The sequence below is a fragment of the Arachis hypogaea genome, chromosome 10, assembly GCF_003086295.3.
Source record: "Arachis hypogaea cultivar Tifrunner chromosome 10, arahy.Tifrunner.gnm2.J5K5, whole genome shotgun sequence".
NCBI lineage: Eukaryota > Viridiplantae > Streptophyta > Magnoliopsida > Fabales > Fabaceae > Arachis > Arachis hypogaea.
Genome location: NC_092045.1, coordinates 99230944 through 99252741, shown reverse-complemented (window position 1 = coordinate 99252741; position 21798 = coordinate 99230944). Strand labels below are relative to the sequence as shown.

At 35.3% G+C, this 21798-nt stretch overlaps 4 protein-coding genes and 2 long non-coding RNA genes across 7 annotated transcripts; 4 read left to right on the top strand and 2 right to left on the bottom strand.

The window, feature by feature from the left end:
- The first annotated feature begins 302 nt into the window (after positions 1-302).
- Positions 303-779, top strand: LOC112716097 (pentatricopeptide repeat-containing protein At1g56690, mitochondrial-like). Its single transcript, XM_072204262.1, has one exon. The coding sequence runs from the start codon at positions 303-305 to the stop codon at positions 777-779; it is 477 nt and encodes a 158-aa protein (XP_072060363.1).
- Positions 780-4394: 3615 nt separating this feature from the next.
- On the bottom strand, positions 4395-5525 carry LOC112717801 (uncharacterized). The gene is made up of 2 exons (XM_025769741.1): positions 5305-5525; positions 4395-5145 (listed from the first exon to the last, which is right to left on the bottom strand). Exons 1-2 carry the CDS (start codon positions 5523-5525, stop codon positions 4395-4397), a joined length of 972 nt encoding a protein of 323 aa, XP_025625526.1.
- A 1091-nt stretch (positions 5526-6616) lies between these two features.
- On the top strand, positions 6617-10069 carry LOC112716095 (uncharacterized). 2 transcript variants are annotated; one of them, XM_025767945.2, is made up of 8 exons: positions 6617-6864; positions 7081-7287; positions 7909-7969; positions 8062-8098; positions 8270-8347; positions 8439-8511; positions 8963-9002; positions 9753-10069. In XM_025767945.2, the coding sequence occupies exons 1-8, from the start codon at positions 6823-6825 to the stop codon at positions 9800-9802; spliced, it is 588 nt and encodes a 195-aa protein (XP_025623730.1). In that variant the 5' UTR covers positions 6617-6822; the 3' UTR covers positions 9803-10069. The 2 variants fall into 2 exon arrangements, with proteins under 2 accessions (XP_025623730.1, XP_025623729.1); XM_025767944.3 differs by having other exon boundaries at positions 6643-6864; positions 7840-7969.
- A 1253-nt stretch (positions 10070-11322) lies between these two features.
- Positions 11323-12385, top strand: LOC112716094 (uncharacterized). The gene is made up of 2 exons (XR_003160159.3): positions 11323-11740; positions 11958-12385. It is a non-coding gene; the product is annotated as an uncharacterized lncRNA (long non-coding RNA).
- A 442-nt stretch (positions 12386-12827) lies between these two features.
- Positions 12828-14782, bottom strand: LOC140175879 (uncharacterized). The gene is made up of 2 exons (XR_011866815.1): positions 13122-14782; positions 12828-13021 (listed from the first exon to the last, which is right to left on the bottom strand). It is a non-coding gene; the product is annotated as an uncharacterized lncRNA (long non-coding RNA).
- A 1976-nt stretch (positions 14783-16758) lies between these two features.
- Positions 16759-20421, top strand: LOC112716092 (protein NONRESPONDING TO OXYLIPINS 2, mitochondrial). The gene is made up of 3 exons (XM_025767941.3): positions 16759-17044; positions 17158-17276; positions 20153-20421. Exons 1-3 carry the CDS (start codon positions 16902-16904, stop codon positions 20176-20178), a joined length of 288 nt encoding a protein of 95 aa, XP_025623726.1. The 5' UTR covers positions 16759-16901; the 3' UTR covers positions 20179-20421.
- Positions 20422-21798: the final 1377 nt, after the last annotated feature.

Sequence of the window (21798 nt, the reverse complement as noted above, 5' to 3'; positions counted from 1 at the left end):
CGATGGTCTTTTTCGCAAGTCACGCGGACGCGTCGGTCATGCGCACGTATCGCTGTGCAAATCTTCAAATCATGCGTATGCATCAGTCACGCACACGCATCACTCTTCGCTGCCATCTCCCTTGATTCTTGTGCTGCAGAAACTCCATCAAATCCAGCCGAATGTTACCTAAAATAAACAAAATTGCACAAGTCTCAAAGTAGCATCCATATTGGCTAAAAGATAATTAATTCTTTATTAAAGTCAACAATTTAGATACAAATTCACTAGGAAAAGATAGGAAAGATGCTCACGCATCAGTGATGCCCGAGAAGAAAGAGGTGTCATGGACGGCAATGCTTATGGGGTATACTAGGAGTGGGAGGATGAGGGAGGCTTTTGATATTTTCAACGCAATGCCAGGGAAGCCTGCTATTACATGTAATGAGATGATCTTGGGATTTGGACTTGATAGGGATCTGGATAAGGCAAGATGTGTGTTTGAGCAAATGAAGGAGAGGGATGAGGGGACTTGGAGTGCTATGATAAAGGTTTATGAAAGGAAAGTGTATGAGTTAGAAGCATTAGATTTGTTTGCTAGGATGCAGAAAGAAGGTGTCGCATTGAATTTTCCCTTATTAATCAGTGTTCTTTCTGTGTGTACCAGCCTAGCAAGTCTTGTTCATGGGAGACAGGTTCATGCCCAGTTGATGAGATCCAAGTTTGATCAAGATTTGTATGTTGCCTCAGTGTTGATCCCAATGTATGTTAAGTGTGGTGATCTTGTGAAAGGAAAATAGATTTTTGACAGATTTCCTTTGAAAGATGTAGTTATGTGGAATTCTATGATTACAGGTTATTCCCAGCGTGATTTGGCAGAGGAAGCTTTAGATGTGACAGTGGTAAAATCGTCGGTAAAGATTTTTTACAAAAATAATCACGTTGCAAGTATAGTTCTAAACCGACAATTAAACCTCAATCAAATTTAATTTGTTTGTCAATTAAGCAAACCCAGTAAAATTAACCGAAATATTAAACCCCGAGTCGTCTCTCAAGGAATTGCAGGGAAGTGTACTTACTATTGATTATGGAAAAAGTATCTTTTTGGGTTTTTGAAATAAGGAACAAGGAAATATAAATTGCAAGAAGAATAAACTAATAATTAAGTAAGCACTTAGCAAGGAAAGAAAATTAGAAGTCTTATCCTAATTATCATTATCAATTGTGATGGTAATTGCCTTTTGCTTTCACTTAGTTAACCTCTAACAATGAAGGTAAGTCAAGTGATCAAAATCAATTTAGGTCCACAAGTCCTAATCAAAGACTAGATTTAGTGAAGCCTAAGCCAACTAGCAAGTCTCAATTACCAATCAACAAAAGACTTTTGATAACTCAAGAGTCTCTAAATAATCAATCCAAGTTAAGAACATAAAAGTTTAATTTAAAATCCTCCCAAGCATTTTATCAAACACTTGGTGGGCACAAAATAAAAGCATAAAAAAGCAATAAGAGAATATAAAATCTAAAACCAACAATTGCAAGAGGGAATAATAACAATAAATTGAAGAAAGAAGCAATAAATATGAAATACCTCAACTTGCATTAAAAAGAAATTGAATCTAACATGGAGTTCATAAACCAAATTGGGGAAACAAACAACTCAACAAGAGAAATAAATAAACCAAAGTACCAGAACAATTAAAGTAGAAGAAACCTAAATTGAAGCAAGGTAGAATTCTAAAATTGAGAAGAAATAAACCTAAAAACCTAAAACCTAGAGAGACGGGAGAGCATCTCTCTCTAGAAAACTACATCTAAAACTTAAAATTATGTGAATGAGAAGTTAATATTTGATTCCCCCACTCTACAGCCTCTAATATGTGTTTTTGGGTTTGAAACTGAGCCAAAAACAGCTCAGAAATCATCCCCAGTGATTTCTGATACGTCCAGCACATGGCTATGTCACGCGTACGCGTCGCCCGCGCGTACGCGTCGCTGAACTTTCGCACGGTCACACATACACGTGATCCACGCGTGTGCGTCGCCTAGCTAGATGGCAACTATGGCAAATTGCATATCATTTTGAGGCCCCGGATGTTAGCTTTCCAACGCAACTGGAACCGTCTCATTCGGATCTCTGTAGCTCAAGTTATGATCGATTTAGTATGAAGAGGTCAGGGTTGACAACTTAGCAATTCCTTCAATTTCTTGTATTCCTTCCACTTTTGCATGCTTCCTTTCAATCCTCTAAGCCATTCCTACCTTATAAACCCTGATAACAAACATATCATGGCATCGAATGGTAATAAGAGAGGAATAAAATTAGCAAATTCAAGGCCAAAGAAGCATGTTTTCACTCATAGTACAAAATTAGGAAGTAAAATGTAAAACATGCAAATTCAATGAATAAGTGTGAGAATAATGGATAAAATCCACTAAATTAAGCACAAGATAAACTGTAAAATAGCGGTTTATCACGATGTCTTCCGTGACATGTGCTTCTTGGGAGTTTCACCAGATGATGTTACCTTTGTTGGAGTTCTTACAACTTGTAGCTACAATGGCATGGTGGATCAAGGGATTGAATTTTTTGAGTCAATGAAATACAAATATCAAGTGGAACCAGGAATCGAACACTATGCTTGCATGGTTGATTTGCTGGGTCGAGCAGACAAGGTAAATAAAGCAATGAAACTAATAGAAAAGATGCCAATAGAACCAGATGCTATTGTGTGGGGTTCACTGTTAGGTGCATGCAGAACCCACATGAAGCTAGATTTGGCTGAAGTCGCAGTGGAGAAGCTTGCTCAGCTAGAGCCCAAAAATGCTGGGCCTTATGTCCTGCTATCGCATATGTATGCCACCAAAGGAAGATGGAGTGATGTTAAAGTCCTTAGGGGAAAAATAAAAGCCAGGAGTGTTATCAAATTGCCTGGCTGCAGTTGGATTGAGGTGGAGAAAAAAGTACATATGTTCACAGGAGGAGACAACAAGGGCCACCTCGAATAGCCAGTTATTATGAAAATATTGGAGAAGTTAGGTGGATTGTTAAGGGAAGCCGAGTACTATCTGGATGGTAGCTTTGTGCTACATGATGTGGGTGAGGAAGAGAAGACACATAGCTTGGGTTATCATAATGAAAAACTAGCTGTAGCATATGATCTCCTAAAAGTGCCTAATGGGATGCCAATTAGAGTCATAAAAAATTGTGGGTTTGTGGCGATTGCCATTCTGCAATCCAATTGATTGCTAAAGTCACTGGAAGAGAAATTATTTTGAGGGATGCTAATAGATTTCACCATTTTAAGGATGGTTATTGTTCTTGCAAGGATTATTGGTGATTCCTGGAAACAAATCTTTACATATCGCCTTGAACTTGAGGAGTCTATTGGAATAGCAAGGCTGCTTTTTCTTTGGAAGGCTTTCTCGATGGTCTGTATTTCTGAGCCAAAGAGAAGCTTCACTACTTAGTATATTTAAGCCTTTACCTCATCTTTAACATAATAGGGGTGAGTATTATATTACTACTTTCTGAGCCAAAGGGAATTAATGCTTATATATTCTTGCAGCTCCAAGCCTTTGTGTTGCTATTTAAATGGATGGCATGAGAGTGTTCACTTTCAAAAAATTGGTCATTGATACTGAGGACTAATAATTTTAGCTGCTCAAAGAGGTTATGCATGATGTTTGTTACTGGTATGTGTATGCTATTACCCATTTACTGCTGGATTGTCGTCATAGTCCACATCTCTTGGGCCGGTTCGGGTCCGCCTCATCCATCAAAGTCCGAATCCAAGTAGTCTTGGGGCGTCCCTCAGTCGCCCGTCTGTTGACCGGGTCTAGAACGATGGTTGACCATCATATGGTGGCTAGAATCTCTCCAGAATCAGAGGAGTGAATCCCATCCGATAAACATTGAACACAGAGCTAAGTTGATACACCTCGTGAACATAGGTGGACCACGTTAGGCATGCATATGCACAGCATGACAACGCATGTCGGCATGGATAATGAAGTGCCTGGAAATAGCCACAATCACATATCTGGTCCTTGAGGGATACTCAGTATGAGCCAAGTGAAAAGCCTTCTATCGGAGTGGTCTCAGCCATCGTAAACTCTGAGTTATCCCTGTCGTATTGCATCACGGTGAAGCACCTTGAGGCCTTCAGGTTGGCCTCGATCGCCTTAAGCAGATGCTGACTGAACTGATGTCCAGTGCCTAACTGTGCCTCGACCTCTTTTCCCTTGCGAACGAATAGCTCAGCCAACCGCCCATATGTGGCTTTCACCAATGCACACACCGGAAGGTTCCTAACACCCTTTAAGATCGAGTTCATACACTCAGATATGTTCGTAGTTATGTGCCCAAATCTGCGGCATTCATCCCGATGCTGAGTCCAATGTGCATACTCAATTCAATTAGCCCAGTCGCACATCGCAGGATCAAACGTTCTCAGGATGTCAAACCAGTATTGAAACTCAACCTCCGTCTTTGCATATGCAGTATTCACTAACAGCCTCCTTGCATCCTTCTCCTTAAAAGTCAGGGCAAAATTAGCCGCCACGTGACGGATTCCTAACGCCCTATATGCAATAGGGGGAAGCCATACCCCTTCAGGAGCCTCCAACGCAGCCTTTATCCCATTGTGCCTATCTGATATGGCAAGTATACCCCGTTGAGGCGTCACATGAGCCCGAAGGTGGGATAGAAAGAATGACCACGACTCCGCATTTTCACCTTCCACAAGTGCAAAGGCAATAGGGATGATGTTGAAGTTGTCGTCCTGTGCAATCGCGATAAGCAGTATACCACCGTATTTTCCGTACAGGTGGGTCCCATCCACACTAACCAATGGCTTGCAATGTTGAAATGCCTCAACACATGGTAGGAATGTCCAAAACAAGTGATGGAAATAAGCTGTAGAATCATCCAACTGCCCACCTACTCGAATAGGACTCGTCCTTAATACAGCTACACTGCCCAACATAGTGATCTGCAAGCCCAATACCCATCGTGGCAACTCATTATACGAATCATCCCAGTCTCCATAAATTTGTGCCACAGCCTTCTGTTTGGACATCCAAACCTTCCTATACGTCGGTCTGAACCCGAAGTGTGCCTCCGTGACATTCTGCAGTACCTTAATCGACGTGGCAGCATCAGCTCTGATCAGGGGCATAATGAAAGCCGATATAACATGATAATCAAGCTTTCTATGGTCACTAGAGATCAGTGTGGTTAGATAAGTATGAGGACCATTGTACCGTTTTACCTCCTAAATCTCTTTGCGCTGGCGGAGGCTGACCCGGATTAGCCATACGCACCCGCTCCCAAACTCCTTGCACTTGCCATAGTACTTGTGGTGATCCGACTCCAATACCTTGTACTCAACCCCGTGGCGAATGCTATAGGTCTTCACGCTAAGCACGACTTCCTCCTTATCCTGAAACTGCTGGACGACCTGAAACTCAGATACACCTCCTGCAGTTTGTGAGTCTCTTGACCCGAAGCCAACAGGTACAGAAGGATCTTCTTGAGGTGCCATGGCGTCCAAGTCCAAAGCAGAGAAGTGGGGGGTACTGATTAGTACCTAAACTAGATGCTCCCCTCCGACAGGTGGAGTCGTCCGTGGTGTCTCCTCCTCACTATCATTCGCAGCAATCGTTGCGGGCTCCACATCATCATCATCATCATCATCATCATCATCATCATCCTGCAATGCATCCTCAACCCCTTCGGATGCTCCAACCTCTCCGAATACCAGAACACACAGAGGAGAACTGGGCGTCACGAAATCACCGTCTCCCAACGGTCCAGCCTTGCCAACTAATGCATCACAACTTCGATTCAGATTGACGGCAAATGATGGTGAAGCCACTAAGTCTGGCTCGGGTGCAATCACCGGCACTGCTGACGATGATCCAACAGGCAATGCACTAGAGCTGGATACATGTCCTGTGGAGTGCATATTTCTGTTCGAGCCTCCAGAACTAGATGCCATATCCACAAGTTTCGCCAACAACTCCGGAGTCCTCACCTCAGGAAACTGACGGCGACAATGAAACAGCACCTGCATATCTTCGTCACTGCTAATAATGAATGAATCATACTTCACATCATTGCGTAACACGGAAATCGAAATTCGATCGAACAACTTCTCCACCTGTTTCACGCCATGCAGTCCTAGTCTCTGGAGTATAGTATTCTTAAACTTAGTGAAAGTTGTCGAAGGTTTGAGAAAAATACTCAGCGGGTCCTTGTCAGTAAACTTAATTCCTGATCGCGTTTTCTTCTTAATGGACCCTCTATAGTGCACAAGAGCTACAAAACTCTTATCACTAGCCATTGTGAATCTCACTCTTCTACAAAATTTCGTATAGCAGCTTGTTTTTATATACCTCCTTGCTTTGTAAATCGAAACAATTACATTCGATTTACTCTAATTCTGATTGCATGTGTAAATCGAATTGATTTGATTCAATTTTCATTGAACTTCGTTTATTACCTAATTTAAATTATTTAGATTTAATTTACTACCTGTTTTACTAAATCATACTAAATCATTTAGATTCAATTCGATTTATATAAAAATGTGGTTTGAGACTTTAACATTGCAATTTTCGATTTGGGATATTCAGACCATTTTCAAATGCACTTGGTTTAACCAAGTCATTTGCCCTAAATTTTTAGTGCATATATGTATATTTCGGTAACGCAGGCTTATCTTCTTAAGTTCTGAACCCTTTTTTTGCTGACAATACGAAAGCACCTTCAAGTCTTCAACTTTCAAAAGGTCATTCCATTTTTGATGTCCCTTCTTCACCAAAACCGTACAATTCCCGATGGTTCGTTTCGTCCTAAAATCCACTGAACCTGGGGAACAGGTTTGTTACTAACTCACAACTATCTCTATCACTCTCCTCAATCCTTGTTCCCTGCATAATTTAATATTCAGGGGGTATGCAAATTGCTTCCTTTTAATGCTTAAATGGGTTCATGGAAGCTCCTTTATAATTTTATAACCTTCTCCTTAAAAGGGGTTGTAAGAAGTTTGTCATGTTCATTTTTTATTTATGTTTTCCAACCTTTGTTAAAAGCAGCAACAGCAAAAGCAAAAGGGAGAATGGCTAGCAGGGAGTTTCAAGCCAGAGAACTTTGTTCCGGGTCTTGTTATTGGTTTCATTTTTGGGTTGTTGTTGGACTTGACAAAGCCCGGTAGATTTCATCTTCCCAAGAAAAATTTCTCATCTGGCAAGGCTCAACACCAATTGTCAGTATCTAGTAATGGTGATCAAGACCTGAAAATGGTTAGTCCTTTAGTTTTTTATAATCCATTTCATCATCAATTTCTCATATTATGGGAGTCTTTTTGAGTTTTGATTTTTAGTTGGTTATTAGGTTAATATATCTGATTGAAATGGTGACTTTTAGTATGAAAAGGATTCGTTTATTGAACTTGTTGGATGGTTGAATTTGTACGATGTAAAATCTCAAAAGTTCAATCTGCAATTCTACAAAAGAAACAACCTATGAAACAAACTTTTGAGGTGAATACATAAATGCTATGGATACTGAGAAGAATTGAACCAGATTGTGTTGCATAAATAAAAAGAAAGAAAAACAAATCAAAGATTGCGTAATAAATTTTGAAGTAGTGTATGGCAATGGCATCAAGTCTCTGTTAAGGATCATGCCTCTGATTAGTTAGCATTGGTAGTTAGGGATTAGAATAAAACAGGGTGATAGAGATACAGATATTGGAGTTTAGTAAATAGGAATTCAGGAATTTAGTTTAGCAAGCAATTTCTTCAATGAATAGTCCAAACTTTCTGTTGATTCCATGCTTAATTCTGGTGCAGTTCTATCTGTATGCTTTTAATTCTCAAGAAAAAAAAAAAGGTTCTGATTTCAATGGCAACCTCTGTCAGGTGCTAGTTGTAAGGCAAGACCTAAAGATGAAATCTGGAAAGATTGCGTCACAATGTGCTCGTAAGATAAGAAACAATTTGTTAATTTCGTCAAGGATCTACTTCTGACCGTTGCAAACTTCCTTATGCCTTTGCTTTTTCCGCTTTTTGCAGATGCTGCCACTGGCATGTATGCTGAATTAATTCACAGGTACTTTTGTTCTGATAAGTTTCCTTAGTCCTTACCTATAAAGCACGAGCGAATGGAAAAACTTATGTAATTTTTGTAAAATGTTTCCCATTAGCCATGAAGATGATGATCATTTTACTTGATGGTGCATTTGCTGGTGTAATAAAACTCAACTACTGAATACTTTTGCAGTGACCGTTCACTTTTGAGACAATGGGAAAGCTGCGGCCAGCCAAAAATTGTTGTGACTTGCAGGAATCAACAAGAAATGTAAGCAGATTATTTTATTCTAAATACTTTAATTTCATTTCTTGTTTCATTTCTTGTTTTCAGAAACAATGAACCTGATCATTTTAATCAGGAATAAGCTGAAGGACACAGCTGATAGTATTGGCCTTCCAACCTTTGTTGTTGCTGATGCTGGGCGAACACAGGTAATACTTATTATGTGGCATAAAAATGGAGAATATAATACCATGTTTTCACAAACCTCTATCAGGGAGTTAGTGGGTTGTAGCGAATTCCAAGTGAAATTACTAATAGTTACTTCTTAAGAAATGTAAAAGTGTTAAAATTTGAATGGTCGCCTTTCATCTCCTTGCACCATTTTGAGGTAAAGAGATTACTTCCCATATTTGGGCATAAGAAATCTGAATCCACAATTTCCCAAGAGTTATTGTGATAGTTACAGCTGCAAAGTCCTTTGTAATAATGTATACTCCTTGAACTTTATTTTAGGACCTTTATAGTCCTAACTTTTACTGCTAGATTTTAAAACCCATGTTATCCATTGGAACCTTTATTTTATGATTGTATCATTTGGAAAATTTAGTGTTGCTGGTTATTTATAGCAATATAGTATTGCTAAAGCTTTAATATATGCAGGTTTCGGCAGGATCAAAGACTGTTCTTGCTGTTGGACCTGGTAATCTTCTTGTTGCTTTGTATTTCATGTATGATCAAACTTGTGCATGAAAAATCATAATAGGAAAAATTAGGAATGTAAATAGCATAGAAATTGAATGCCTCTCTGCCTTGGATTTGATGCCGATGTTTACTTTCTATTTTGAGGGTTTGTTTAAGAGTGCTTAGAAGAATTAATAGGGTTTCAAAATTATGTCTTTAGGGCTTGTTTGGGTGAGTTTCTAAGAAAATATATTTTTTGAGTTATCTTTTTTTGAAAGATTTTTTAGAAAAGTAAAAGTAATTTTATGTTTGGATATCTCATGTAAAAAGATCTTTTTATCTATCAATTATGTTTGGGTTACAATAAGATAAAAGTACTTTTTTGTTTATTTATTATGTGAAAAACATCTTTTTTATAAGGAAAAAAGATCTTTTAAAACAAGATGTAAATTGTAGTTTCTCAAAAAATATATTTTTTTTATTTTTCTAGTGCTTTTTACTTTTACTAGTAGAAATTTGCTAAACACACTAAAAAATACAAAATGATCTTTTTCATTGAAAAAATATTTTTTTCTATTGATTTAATGGGGTCCAAACAAGCACTTAATGCATGGAAAACTTACCACAGTTGAAACCTTAAGAAGTTCATTTAAGCCACTTGCAAGCAATATCTTTTATTCCAAGTGCTTGTGTGTCATTGAATTCACTATAATATGTTGCTTTCTGATTCTGAATGAATGGCTAAAACTTTATTGCTGATTTTGTTCAGGACCAAAATCATATGTAGATTCAGTGACTGGGAAGTTGCCCCTACTTTAACAGAATTCAGAAAAATAAACCTTGTAATGATAAATTTCATGACCTTTCCTCCCATTTGTATCTTCATTTTGGCCATTGCAACCTCACTTTAGGTAGTTTATAGTTGGTAGCACTCAATAGTACTAATTTGTAGTTGGAGCTTATTTTGATTCCCTTGTATTCATTGCTACATTTATTTTTATATCTCACATTATTCATAACTTCAGATGTATGAATTTCTGTATCCTGATCACCAGAGATGAATAGAACACTATTTTTGTTCTTTTAGTTTTATTGTGAGAAAGTAAGGGAACTATTTACATTTGCACCAAAGCAAATGTAACAAAAAATTAAATTCTAAAATATACATATCACTTTATCTAAATTAAATATTTTATGAAAGTCTACATAAAATAATTTTCACAAAAAAAGTTATAAATTAAAAAAAAATACCAATCACTATCCTTAAACTAAATTTTGCATCAACTTGGTCTCTGTTTATTTTAGCCAAAGCCAACACTGCCTCTAATAAAAAATGTTCTGTTAAAAAATCGGTTAAATGATAACAAAAATTAATTGTGGAGTTTTATTTGTAATTAGGATTGGTAATACTAACTCTATTTGTAGATAATCAATCTAAGGTCCAGTGTAAATTTAGGTCTAACTTTATTCGACTAACATGCACTCCTGATATGTTATAGCATGTAAAAAATTATTATACATGCACGATGAAATTGATAAAGATCAAACATACATCTTCTCTATTTTGTAATTTTAATATGAATTTCATTATGATTTTGTTGCTTTTAGTATAGATTTAATTTTGTATTTTTTATTTTATTAGTATATTATGGAATATTTAAATATTATGTTTGATTTAAAAAAAATGATTTGTTCTGTGTAGGTTGGATGGAAAATTTAGAATGTGAATAGGGTTAAAGTTGAGGAATTCTCAACCCACAAGTAGGATAAGATTGAATTTTAGAAAAAATTTAAATATGCAAATAGGATTAAGATGTTGTCTAAACTCTAACATACCTTATTCATTACCAGTGTTATTTGTAATAATATGCTATGACGGTATAAATTTCTACAAAATTCTTGCAGAGTGTTAGAACTACTTACTACACCATCCACACCATCTACACCACCTTCCTCATTCTCATCATTATAACTTTTATATCTACTATTTCTGTTATATAACCATACCTTATTAATATCATTATCTCATCTACCATTATTAACACTATAACTTTTATATCTACTATTTCTATTGTATAACCATACCTTATTAATATCATTATCTCATCTACCACTATCAATACTAACATTATCAATATCGTCATTTTCTTCTCTTATTTCTTGTACAAGTCTATTTTTCTTATCAATCATGCTACGTTACACATGAAATCTGCCAATATCTACCAATGTTTATTGGGCTGGTTCACAAAGCCCACTTATTCAAAAATCCACATCCTAAATTAATCCAAATTAATCCTAATGCCACTTATTTACCCTTGTAACCCTTCTTTACCCCTTCTTCACTTGTTCTTACCGTTGAGACACACCCCCACTCCCCATCTCCACTTGCAGCGCCGCATAGCACGGCGGATCGCCGTCTTCTCTGGTCACCTTCGTCATCGGAGTCAACGCCGCCGGAAAACCAAACGCCGCCACTAACAAGAACGGCCCCACATCCGCCCAAGTGACCCCGGCGCCACTGCATGTTGCTGTCGGATGCGCCTTGAAGACGCATCTACACGTGAAACCTTCATCGCGACGCCCTCTAGTAGTTCTGCCACAAGACACACTGCGGCTGGACCCTTCCGGCCTCGTGGAGACAATAGCATCCCCGCAACTCTTTGGCCGCTGCATCGCCCTCCCAGAATCACTCCCTGTCTCGAGTTCGAGCCCCCCTTGTAGTGTGTCTTCCCTCGGACACCGGCGCAACAACAAGAGGTAAGTGGGTCTTCAAGGTTTTGGCTAATTGCTGGTTCTTGGGTTCATTTGCGAACATTACATTAGAGTTGAGATTTGATGATGTGTTATTGCATGTTTCATTTAGAAAAATAGAAATTGTGAATTAATAGATTTTTTGTTGATATGGTTCCTGTGTTAGTATGGTTTACTAGTCTTTGTTTATAACTATGGTGAATTTCTTCTGTTGTTAATTTAGGAGTAAAGTAAGAACTTGTAAATGGTTGATCTGACATGAAATCCTGAGAGAAGGATTGTTCCAATTTTCTGGGAGATACATAGATGGAGAAGAAACAAAAGATTGTGCAGTATAGAGAAAGACTTGATAAGATCCTTGCTTCACCTGATCTTACAAATGATGAGATGATAAAAAAAACTTGTCGAAAGCCAACTTGTATGTTCTTCGGAACAAGAACTAGAATGTCATAACATTTTCTTGTGTACTTTGAATTCATTTAGGTAGAAATGGTATTAGCTTGGTGGAGCCATTATTTTTCGTTAAATTATTCTTTTATAGGTTCTTAAGATGCTTTGTTTGATTAATTAGCATACAAGCAGAAGTTGTTAGAAATGAAGACAGTAAAGGTATCTAATTTTCTTGATATGTTAAGGAGTGCTTCTTTAGAAGATATCTTTTTTACTTTTGTTAAACACTTATTTTGTTTTACCCAGTTAATACTTGGATGTGTCTTTCATAGATGTGTCTTCTATTAGATGTGTCTTTTGTTTAAAACTTATTTGGATGTGTTTTTAATGAATGTGTCTTCTGTTGGAAGTGTTTTTAATAGATGTGTCTTCTGACTAAATGATTTTCGCAAACAGGGGTGTGTCTTTAATAGATGTGTCTTTAATCAATGTGTCTACTATTAGATGTGTCTTTAATGGATGCGTCTTTAATAAATGTGTCTTCTGTTTAAAACTTGCTTGGATATGTCATTAATTTCATAACTACTTAAAATCAGGTAAGATTTAGATCCACTCTGACGCACCCTAATCTAAACTTTGAATACAATTCCCTACCTTTACCTTTAGTAAAGAAGACTAACTTTATTTTAATCAAGACTACAAAAATAAAAATGAAATCATTAATTATTTGTTATATGATCTGTAGATAATTGATTACAACCCGAAGTTCGCCGTTCATAAAACTAAACAAAACAATAAATTTGAAGTGCTGAAGTAATCTGTCAATGAACTTGAAGGTTATATGATTTTGACCACCCATATTGTTTGATGACAGCGGGGTATTCTTTATATACATACCTGTAAATAATAAATGTTACTCAGTGCTAGAATGATAAAATCATAAGGTGAGTTCAAAGTGACTAACTGTTATTGGATGCATCAGAAAAAGATTGTGCACCTCTCATTGAGAGTAAATGCTTCTATCAAATGCATTGGAAGCTTCGGGATAATCTGAAGGTATCCGTAATCCTGCATGAAAAACCATTCCATCCAAATGATCATCGTGAAATTAAAGAACATGCATATGAAGAGAATCTTTAATATGAAAGTGTAGAGTTTCTACAAACATCTTCTTTTTTCATAATCTGCTTGTCAAAACATCTTATTATGCACTAGTTCATAAATTACATCAAGTCTAATGCTACAAGCCTACAATAACAAGACTACCCTTATGAAAGAAATTTGGAAATTAGAGATAAAGATATGCGTACTGAACAACCTCCAGTTCCTTTTAAAATTACAAAATGCTATCAATCCAAAGTTGAATAATGTACTTTGTTATAGTGTCAAAAATGTTTTGACATAAGTTACAATGAAGGTGCTATAGTTAATGCAACAAGAGCCCCATGCCTTAATAATATATTCTTGCGGTGCAATAATTTGTTCCCAGATTAAATCATTTTATACATCACTCTTAGAAGTTAAAGCATGTTTTTATTGTATAAAAATAGCAAAACTAACAAATAAGCATAAGCAAACATCATAGAAATATAGTTTGGATAAGTGTCAAAAACATAATCATCAACTTGAACCACTTATCTTTACCACCCATGCTCTTGACAATCTGAATCTTTACTTGATATAAACTTCCAAGTTTGATCTGCAACCACAAGACAAATTCCACTACAAAAACAATATTTTTATTTTTTTTTTCATGACCAACATATTTGATACAGGATCCTAAAAATATAGAAAACCATTCTTATGATTATATGTCCTCAAAATTATTTTTTAATTTTCAACTTTAAAACTTTGAGATCCTGATAAAACACATGATGTTACAAGTATTATCACAATAAAGACTCATCTCTTCTAATTTTCTAATTACAATTTGAACAACGATTCAATACTTTATTCCTCCATAATAATACAAAATGAACTATAATTTAATGGTAAAGATACCAGGATTTGACACCTGAATGGGTAGAATTTAATATTTAAGTATAGATATGAAAAAAATAAAAAAGTAAAAAATATTAGTGATTACAAATCATAATAGTTGACTGGTGTATTCAATTGATCATGCTTGAGAATGGCCAATTCTTGAGTCTTAGCAGCAGCATTACTATCTCTATTATTATGACCCTCAGACGTGTGAATGGGTTGTGGCGGTGGTGGCGGGCTGCAAATCGCGACGGGTGTTGTGGTGGTTGATGGCGCCGCGAATCGCGACAAGAACGACTCTGTGGTGGTCGACGGCGCTGTGAATCTCGAGGGAGGCGTTGCGGTGGTGGCAGGCTGCAGATCGCGATGAGGAGGGCGTTGTGGTTGTCAGCGGCGCGGCGAATCGCGGCAAGAACGGCTCTGTGATGGTCGACGTCGCTGCGAATCGCGAGGGAGGCGCTGCAGTGGTTGGCAGTGGTGCCAATCGCAAGGAATGATGACGGAAAGAATAGTTCAAGTAGGGGTAGAGTGAGATCGCAGAGCGGTATTGCGATGGGAAAAAAAGAATGTAGGATTCAGGGTTTGTTTTACTAATCCTTATAATTCAAAATGATAATTAATGCTTATTATTCAGATTTATTTTTTTTTAAATTTTTTAAATAATTATTATTTTTAAAATTTAAAATTAATAATTAATTATTGTTGGTAAAACTTGACAGACTCTAACTTGGTTACTTATACTTTTCCTTTTCTTATTTAAAAGGTCTTTGTATTGTAATTATTTTTTGTAAATATCATTTTTACAATTAATTAATCTCAAAATTACTCACTCACATAAATAATACTTTTATCTTCTTTTAGCTTTTAAACTCACCAATACTCATAATAAAATAAAAGAACAAAGAAACATTTCTAATTTTGAAAAACCATGCTCATTTTTTCTTATAAACACACAATCACAAGTACATATGGCCTTTATATAGACAAAGGTTGATACTAATAATTCATGACTTTTCCAACTTGTTAATTGACCGTGAATATACTTAGTTGACTTTGTTTTTAATTTTGAGTATTCAAAATAAGTAACTTTAGCATTGTGAACAACTTGAAAATTTTTTAAGCTTTTAATATTACTAGCTTTTATAGCAAAATCCAATAAATTGATGATTATTGTATTTAATTAAAATTTTGCTTCATCAGTTTTTTAATCATGTTTCATAAAAATTCTTGTCCATATGAGGTGATGCAAGTTTATTTAATTTTTTAAATCAATATTACTTTCCTTGAATCAAATTTTTGAATTAATCATTTCAAACATCTTTTTCAATTTATAAAATAACTCAATCTTCAAAGATTTTGTAAATATATCTGTTACTTGTTTTTCAGTAAGACAATACTCGATAACAATTTTTTTCTCATTCACAAACTCTCTAATTTTGTGAAATTGAATATTAATATGCTTTGATCTCCCATGAAATATTGAATTTTTGCAAAGTACGATAGCTAACTTGTTATTACAAAATATTATTGTTGGAATACTTTGTTTCTCGTTCAATTCTTTAAGGATTCTTCTTAGTCAAACTGCTTGCGTTGCACAACTTGTTGCTACTATATATTTTGCTTCGTAGAGAGAGCAACTACTGGTTGTTTTTTCAATGACCATGAAATTGCATCAAAATCAAGATGAAATGCAAATCTTGAAGTACTTTTTCTTATTTCTATATCTCTGGCCAATCACTATCAGTGTAACCGACAATATTCACTTTATTAGTATTTTCATAATAAATATCATTATTTAAAGTACCTCTAATATATTGAGAAATCTGTTTTACAGCTTGCAAATGGTTAGTATAAGATTTTTCCATTAATTTGTTAAGCAATCCAACTCCAAACACGAAATCTAGTCTAGTCGCAGTCATGTACCTTAGACTTCTAATCAAACTTTTGTAATATGTGAAATTTACTGATCTTTCTTTATCTTCTTCTCTCAACAACTTGAACTTCTCTTCGACTGGAATAGGAACTGATTTTGAATTTTTCATATGAAATTTCTTCAAAATATCGTTTGCATATTTCTTCTATGGAATGAAGATTTGATAATCTTTTTGAACTACTTCAATGCCAAGAAAGAAAGACATCAAGTCTATATCCGTCATTTTAAAGCGTTTTATCATGGTCTCGTTGAATTTTAAAGTATTTTAAACGCGAGACATTTAAGTCTCTTAGGACTAATTTGTCCTTATATATTTTAAAAGGATAAATATAAATATTTCGTATTTTAGAAAGTTAATGGCGGTTTTGTATTTTTAATTAGTGAAAGACTTAGAATTTGTTTAAAAACTATTTAACATGAGAAAAAAAATTCTATTTTCTTTAAGAAAAGAATCCTTTCTATTTGAAATTCAATTCTATGATTTGAAAAATGATTATAATATATTAATATAATAGAATTCAAATTTAAAGAGTATAAGAGTTGATTTAAAAATTAGACTTCTTTTGATCTGATTTATAAATAAAAAAAAATTATCAAAAAAATTTAAACCATTTATTTTTAATTATTTTAAAATAAAAAAATTTAATTCTTGAATAAATTTTAATTTTTAATATTTTAAACAAGCTCTTATATATGTTTGAATTAAAAAGTGGAGGATGTATTTATCTTTTTTTTTATATAATAATGATAACAATAAAGAAATAAATAATAAAGAGAAAAACCTCCGAAAAACCCTTGTCCTGCAGCTTCTTACAGCTGACTGGAGTCTGAAAGCCCTAATTCCTGCTGCTGATTTCTCCAATGGCTTCTCGTTACAGATCTCTCTCACGACCCACATTTACCCTCATCAAATCCACATTCACCAAACCCCCTGCCACGCCAAAGCCCTCACCTTCCCTCCTCAACACTTCTACTTCTTCTTCTTCCTCCGCCGCACTTTCAAGGCAAAGTCTCGTATTTCCCCCCAATTCAATTAATAAAGGAACCGCTTTTCAGAATAATTGTTTCCCGTTTCGATTCAGTGCTCAATCTTTTCTATTATTAAATTGTTTTACAGGTCGGTTTCTCGGCTGGGGTGCGTGCAGTCCCTGCTTCCGCTGCACTCGGCGGTGTCTTCGGCGCGCCTGACGTCTTGCCTCGGCGTTGATTCGAGGAGCTCGAGATCGTTGTCTCAGGGTATGCTCTGCAGTGCCAACCCCGGAGTTTGATAAAAATGCTCCAAATTTGTTTTTTTGTTTCATATCTGTAAGCAACTTTTTAACTCTAATGTGTGTTTGTTTATTTCCTTTACCCCCTATAGTCTTGCATTGCATTGTGTTTGAATCCTTTTCTGTGCTTGATATCATAAGTATGAGTGTGCTTGACTGGGTGCAGGAAACTAGGGTTGTAGAAATAAAAAAAAGGGTGCCATATATATTTTTGAGGTAGAAAACAGAATGAGCTCATTCATGATTAGGTTTGAGGTTTTGGTTATTCACCTTATTCTGAGCTCTAGCTTGGAAAACACACTGAGTGTAACTAGGGGAATCAGAATGACTCTGAAGCTCTTTGTCATTTTGTGGGTAAATTTATTGGCTACGAGGCTACGACTTTGAGTTGATGAAGGCTTATAGTTTGATTGTTTTTTCCTTCCATGGTTTTTGTATGCACTATGAAGCAGATGATGAGTCACTACTCACTATGCAAGGGATATGTGCTTTAAGTTCTAGTCCAAATGTTTGCATAAGAGAAATGAAAACAAATATACATGTTTAGCTTCTGAGTCTCAAAGCCTGTTTCATTTCCTTCAAGGTTACGTATAGTGTACAATTTTGCAAAACAAAAATGTTGTCATAAGGTTTCTTTAGTCAATATAAGATTATTGATTTTGCTTAGGGGGTAGGCTTGATCTATCAAATATTCTCATTTGTGATGTATGATGTGTTTGTTTAAGTAAACATAATCTGGTTTTATGAGATTTTTTCTTTTAAAGAGTACTTTTATTCAGAAGTTACCCTTTTTAGTTTGAGTTGGGAAAAAATTCACTAAATGCTCAAAGAAACAAGCCTTATTCATATAATCAATTGCCAGTCAGGCATTGTCAGCAATGATTAATCAAAGGAGATTACAGATGGAGTTCCTTTATGCATGTCAAATACCAGCCATCATGAATTTTATATAAAGATGGTTCAATCTGTTTATGCTTATTAAGTCCTTTTAAGCATGTGATTTGCTTTTATATTGATTTAATTGAGTGATTGTATGTTGTATAGATGAGTATACATACTAGTCAAAACAGAACTGAAATGGATCAATTGGAGAGAAAGTTGTTTAAGCATGTATTTTGGAAGAATATCATCTTAGGTTGGTTTGAGCATTTTTGGAGAAAGCCTATAGAAGCCCTAATAGTAAGGAGCATAGATCAGCTGGAGGATAATCCAATAGCTTGAGACAGTGAGTGTTCAAGAAAACAATTGAGACGTCAAAAGGTGTAGATTTCAATGGTTCAACAACTGCTTGTTTAACGATAGAATACTAACATTGTTTGTTCCATGTATCCAAGATCAATAGCAGCTAATCTTTTCCTATGTTGGAAATAATTGTGTATAGGTCCACATTCTAGCACAAGCATTTCTTGGGAGTGCTCAACTAAATCATTTTCACTTCTTTGCTTAATGAAGACTTCCTATTTATTTCATGTTTCAAGGCACACTGGCGGTAATCTTTGATATTAGGTGTGAGTTATTTAATTTGGTAAAGAGGTGAATTGTTTTGGTGACTTTTGTTATTGGAACAAACAATGCAGCCTTTAGTTGCTATGACTAGTTTTGTTAGTTAGGCAGGATAAACAACAATAACAACAACAAAGCCTTATTCCACTAGATGAAGTTGGCTATATGAATCAAACGATATCATTGTGTCCTATCATATATCATATGAAAAAGTCTAGAGAGCTAACTACGATATAAGCCAACTCAAGCCAACCCCTTTTTATCTCTAATTTTGAAATTCGGAAAATTAAGATAGTGGGAAGTTATTATTGTTTTTTGGTAATAGACCTGTTTTTCAACTAGTTTTCTCTAGTTGGCTACACTCTTAGCTGGTTCCCTAGTGGAACTCATATCATATTTATAGTGAGTCCAATTACACATAGATCTCCTTTGACCACCTCGTGTATGGTCTTTTTGGGTCTTTCTCTATCTTTCACTACCTATCTACTTTCTGATCCACCATCCTAACCAAATGTTCTACCGATCTTCTTCCCTCATGTTGAAGCCACCGGAGACAGGATTTTACTTCTTTTTAATAATAGGCACTACTCCAACTTTCTCTTCTATATTCTAGTTCCTTATTTTGTCCATACATGTTTGGTTGCTCGTTATCTAAGCATCCTCACATATGCCACACTACGTTTATGTTCCTATTCATCTTTTGCCGACCAATACTTCAGTTCATATAACATAGTTGGTCTAATGGCATTGTGATCAAATTTACTTAGGCAGTATAACAGATGCAATAAAATTCAAATCCTTTTTTCGAAGAAGGATGGAAGGATACAAGGGAAATTGGTTGTTTGAGGAAGAACTATTAGTGACGAGTTCTTACCATTACCCTTAGCACGCATTTCACTAACTCATTCTTCCACTATATCAAGATGAATCAATGTTTTGCTTGTAGCTTGCTAGTTTCATCGGTGCATTTTTATTTTTTTAATTTTTTTATTCATTGACTTGTTTCATCAGTGTGATAATGCAACTATGCTGCAGTCCACTTTTTCAATTTTCTTAAGTCAAAGGATATAATGGTGACACATTACAGATTTACCTTGTGCGATGAGTTTCTCGATGACGTTTGTCAGTTTTAATAATACCTATAGACTCTTTACATATTTATAATATTATATGTTGAAGAAACAGCTGTTAAGATTCTTAAATGTTACACTCATCGCTATCTAGGATAAAAGTGGTGTGTGTTAATTTGTTATCTCCTTTGCCTAGCCATTCTTCTGTAGAAAAAACTTTTCATCTGTAAGCCAGTGCTCATAAGTGTTTGTCTCTTTTCGATTTTCTCAGAAATGGGTCTCGGCACGCCTCGATAAGAGATGTAGAAGATTGTTGATTGATGGATTAGAATCATCATTCATTTTGCAGAGATGCTTCTTTATGCTAATTGTCTTATGTTTTCAGCAGTTTGGTATAATAGCCTATAAAGTTGGAAGGCTCTGTGGTTATTGTTTCAGTGAAATCCTTGAAAATGTTAAAATCATTACTCTCTTAATTGGTTTAAAGATAAAAATTTTGGCAATATCACTTGATGAATAAAAAAATATATTGCTGATTCAGTTCCCCATCAAATCTGGTGAAATCCAGATTAAATTTGCAGTTAGAATCAGTGTATTTGCATGTCATGGTTAAGTGGAATGAACAATTTGATTTTCATTTAGGTATGACATGTATGTACCCGAGAAAGAACTTCGTTAGGGGGAAAGCACTTTGCCATCTTCTCACATGCTAAATGCCTCATTCGTTTCTATTATTCTTATTTTTATTCAGTGTTGTTTTTCTTTTTTTTTTTTTATAAAATCTTTAACAGGAAATATTCAAAATAAAAAAGAAATCAATCAGACGAGAAAGATGTCTATTATTCTGTTAAAAATTGCTATATGCACACTAAAAATCAGTTAAATTTATTGTAATGTATTTGTATTTTAACGTGTATTTTATATTGGTGACTAATTTTTAGTGTACATCTAATTAATATGGTTGTGTTTTATTTGATTTTTGTTTTATTTCTCGTTTCCATTACTTAACTAAATTTGGGTCGGAGAACATTAATGATTTAGACAAAAACCAAACATATCCTATTATCTTTGGAGTATTTTTCAATTTTTGAGGGTACAATATTGGGTATTTCTTTTAGGTTAGAGGATGTGCACGTGCAAAAGTAGGAAGATGTAGACCATCAATGGCAGTGTCTCCAAGTTTGGGTGTGAAACAGCCTTGATGAAAGGGATTATGTCTCCATGATAAGCATACATTTGCATGTGGGAGCATCACTCCTATGTGCCTTACACTATACTACTTTATTTCTCCAAATGCCTAAGAATCCATCCCATGTGTAAACCTTACCCCTCTTGTTTTCCTGCACTTTGAAAGCTTCATCATTAAAATAAAACTACTTTCAATGAGTTTTTTGAGTTTGACCTAGTTATTGCTTTTGTTAGGGTTTAGGGTTAGCACACATGCACGCAAATTATGTTAGGCTCCATTTGATTCGTGTATACTGCGAGAAACAAATACTAAGACATAGACACCAGAGATATATACACAGTATTAATGTCTACCTATTATGTTTGACAAAACAAATATATAAGATACACAAATTGTGGAAGTGGGGAAGTACGTTGTAGATCTATGAGGACGAGAAGGAAGAGGAGAGGCGGTGAATTTCAATGGGACGGGGGAGGAACAGGGCAGGCTGAGGGGGAGGTAAGGGAAGAAGAGAGATAAATTACTGTTCAAATTTGAGTGATAAAACTATAAATATGAAAAATAGTAAGGGTGAAAATGTAAAAAAAAAAAGTTAGTGTCATTAATTAAAATATATTTCAGTTTGAAAGAGAGATATTAAATACATGTATTTTGTGTGTACTTATATGTTAACGTATCTATTGAAAATTTATGTCCTACCAAACAACCAGTGGGGATGAGTACTACAA

Excerpts from the sequence above, each read along its gene's own strand:
- LOC112716097 (XM_072204262.1), top strand. The coding sequence starts at position 303 with ATGCCCGAGAAGAAAGAGGTGTCATGGACGGCAATGCTTATGGGGTAT.
- LOC112717801 (XM_025769741.1), bottom strand. The coding sequence starts at position 5,525 with ATGGCACCTCAAGAAGATCCTTCTGTACCTGTTGGCTTCGGGTCAAGA. Across the intron at positions 5,146-5,304 it reads TGCAAGGAGTTTGGGAGCGG|AGCTGATGCTGCCACGTCGA; the intron begins GTGCGTATGGCT and ends GCCCCTGATCAG.
- LOC112716095 (XM_025767944.3), top strand. The coding sequence starts at position 6,823 with ATGGTTCGTTTCGTCCTAAAATCCACTGAACCTGGGGAACAG. Across the intron at positions 8,348-8,438 it reads TGCAGGAATCAACAAGAAAT|GAATAAGCTGAAGGACACAG; the intron begins GTAAGCAGATTA and ends CATTTTAATCAG. Across the intron at positions 9,003-9,752 it reads TGTTCTTGCTGTTGGACCTG|GACCAAAATCATATGTAGAT; the intron begins GTAATCTTCTTG and ends GATTTTGTTCAG.
- LOC112716092 (XM_025767941.3), top strand. The coding sequence starts at position 16,902 with ATGGCTTCTCGTTACAGATCTCTCTCACGACCCACATTTACCCTCATC. Across the intron at positions 17,045-17,157 it reads TCCTCCGCCGCACTTTCAAG|GTCGGTTTCTCGGCTGGGGT; the intron begins GCAAAGTCTCGT and ends ATTGTTTTACAG. Across the intron at positions 17,277-20,152 it reads CTCGAGATCGTTGTCTCAGG|AAATGGGTCTCGGCACGCCT; the intron begins GTATGCTCTGCA and ends CGATTTTCTCAG.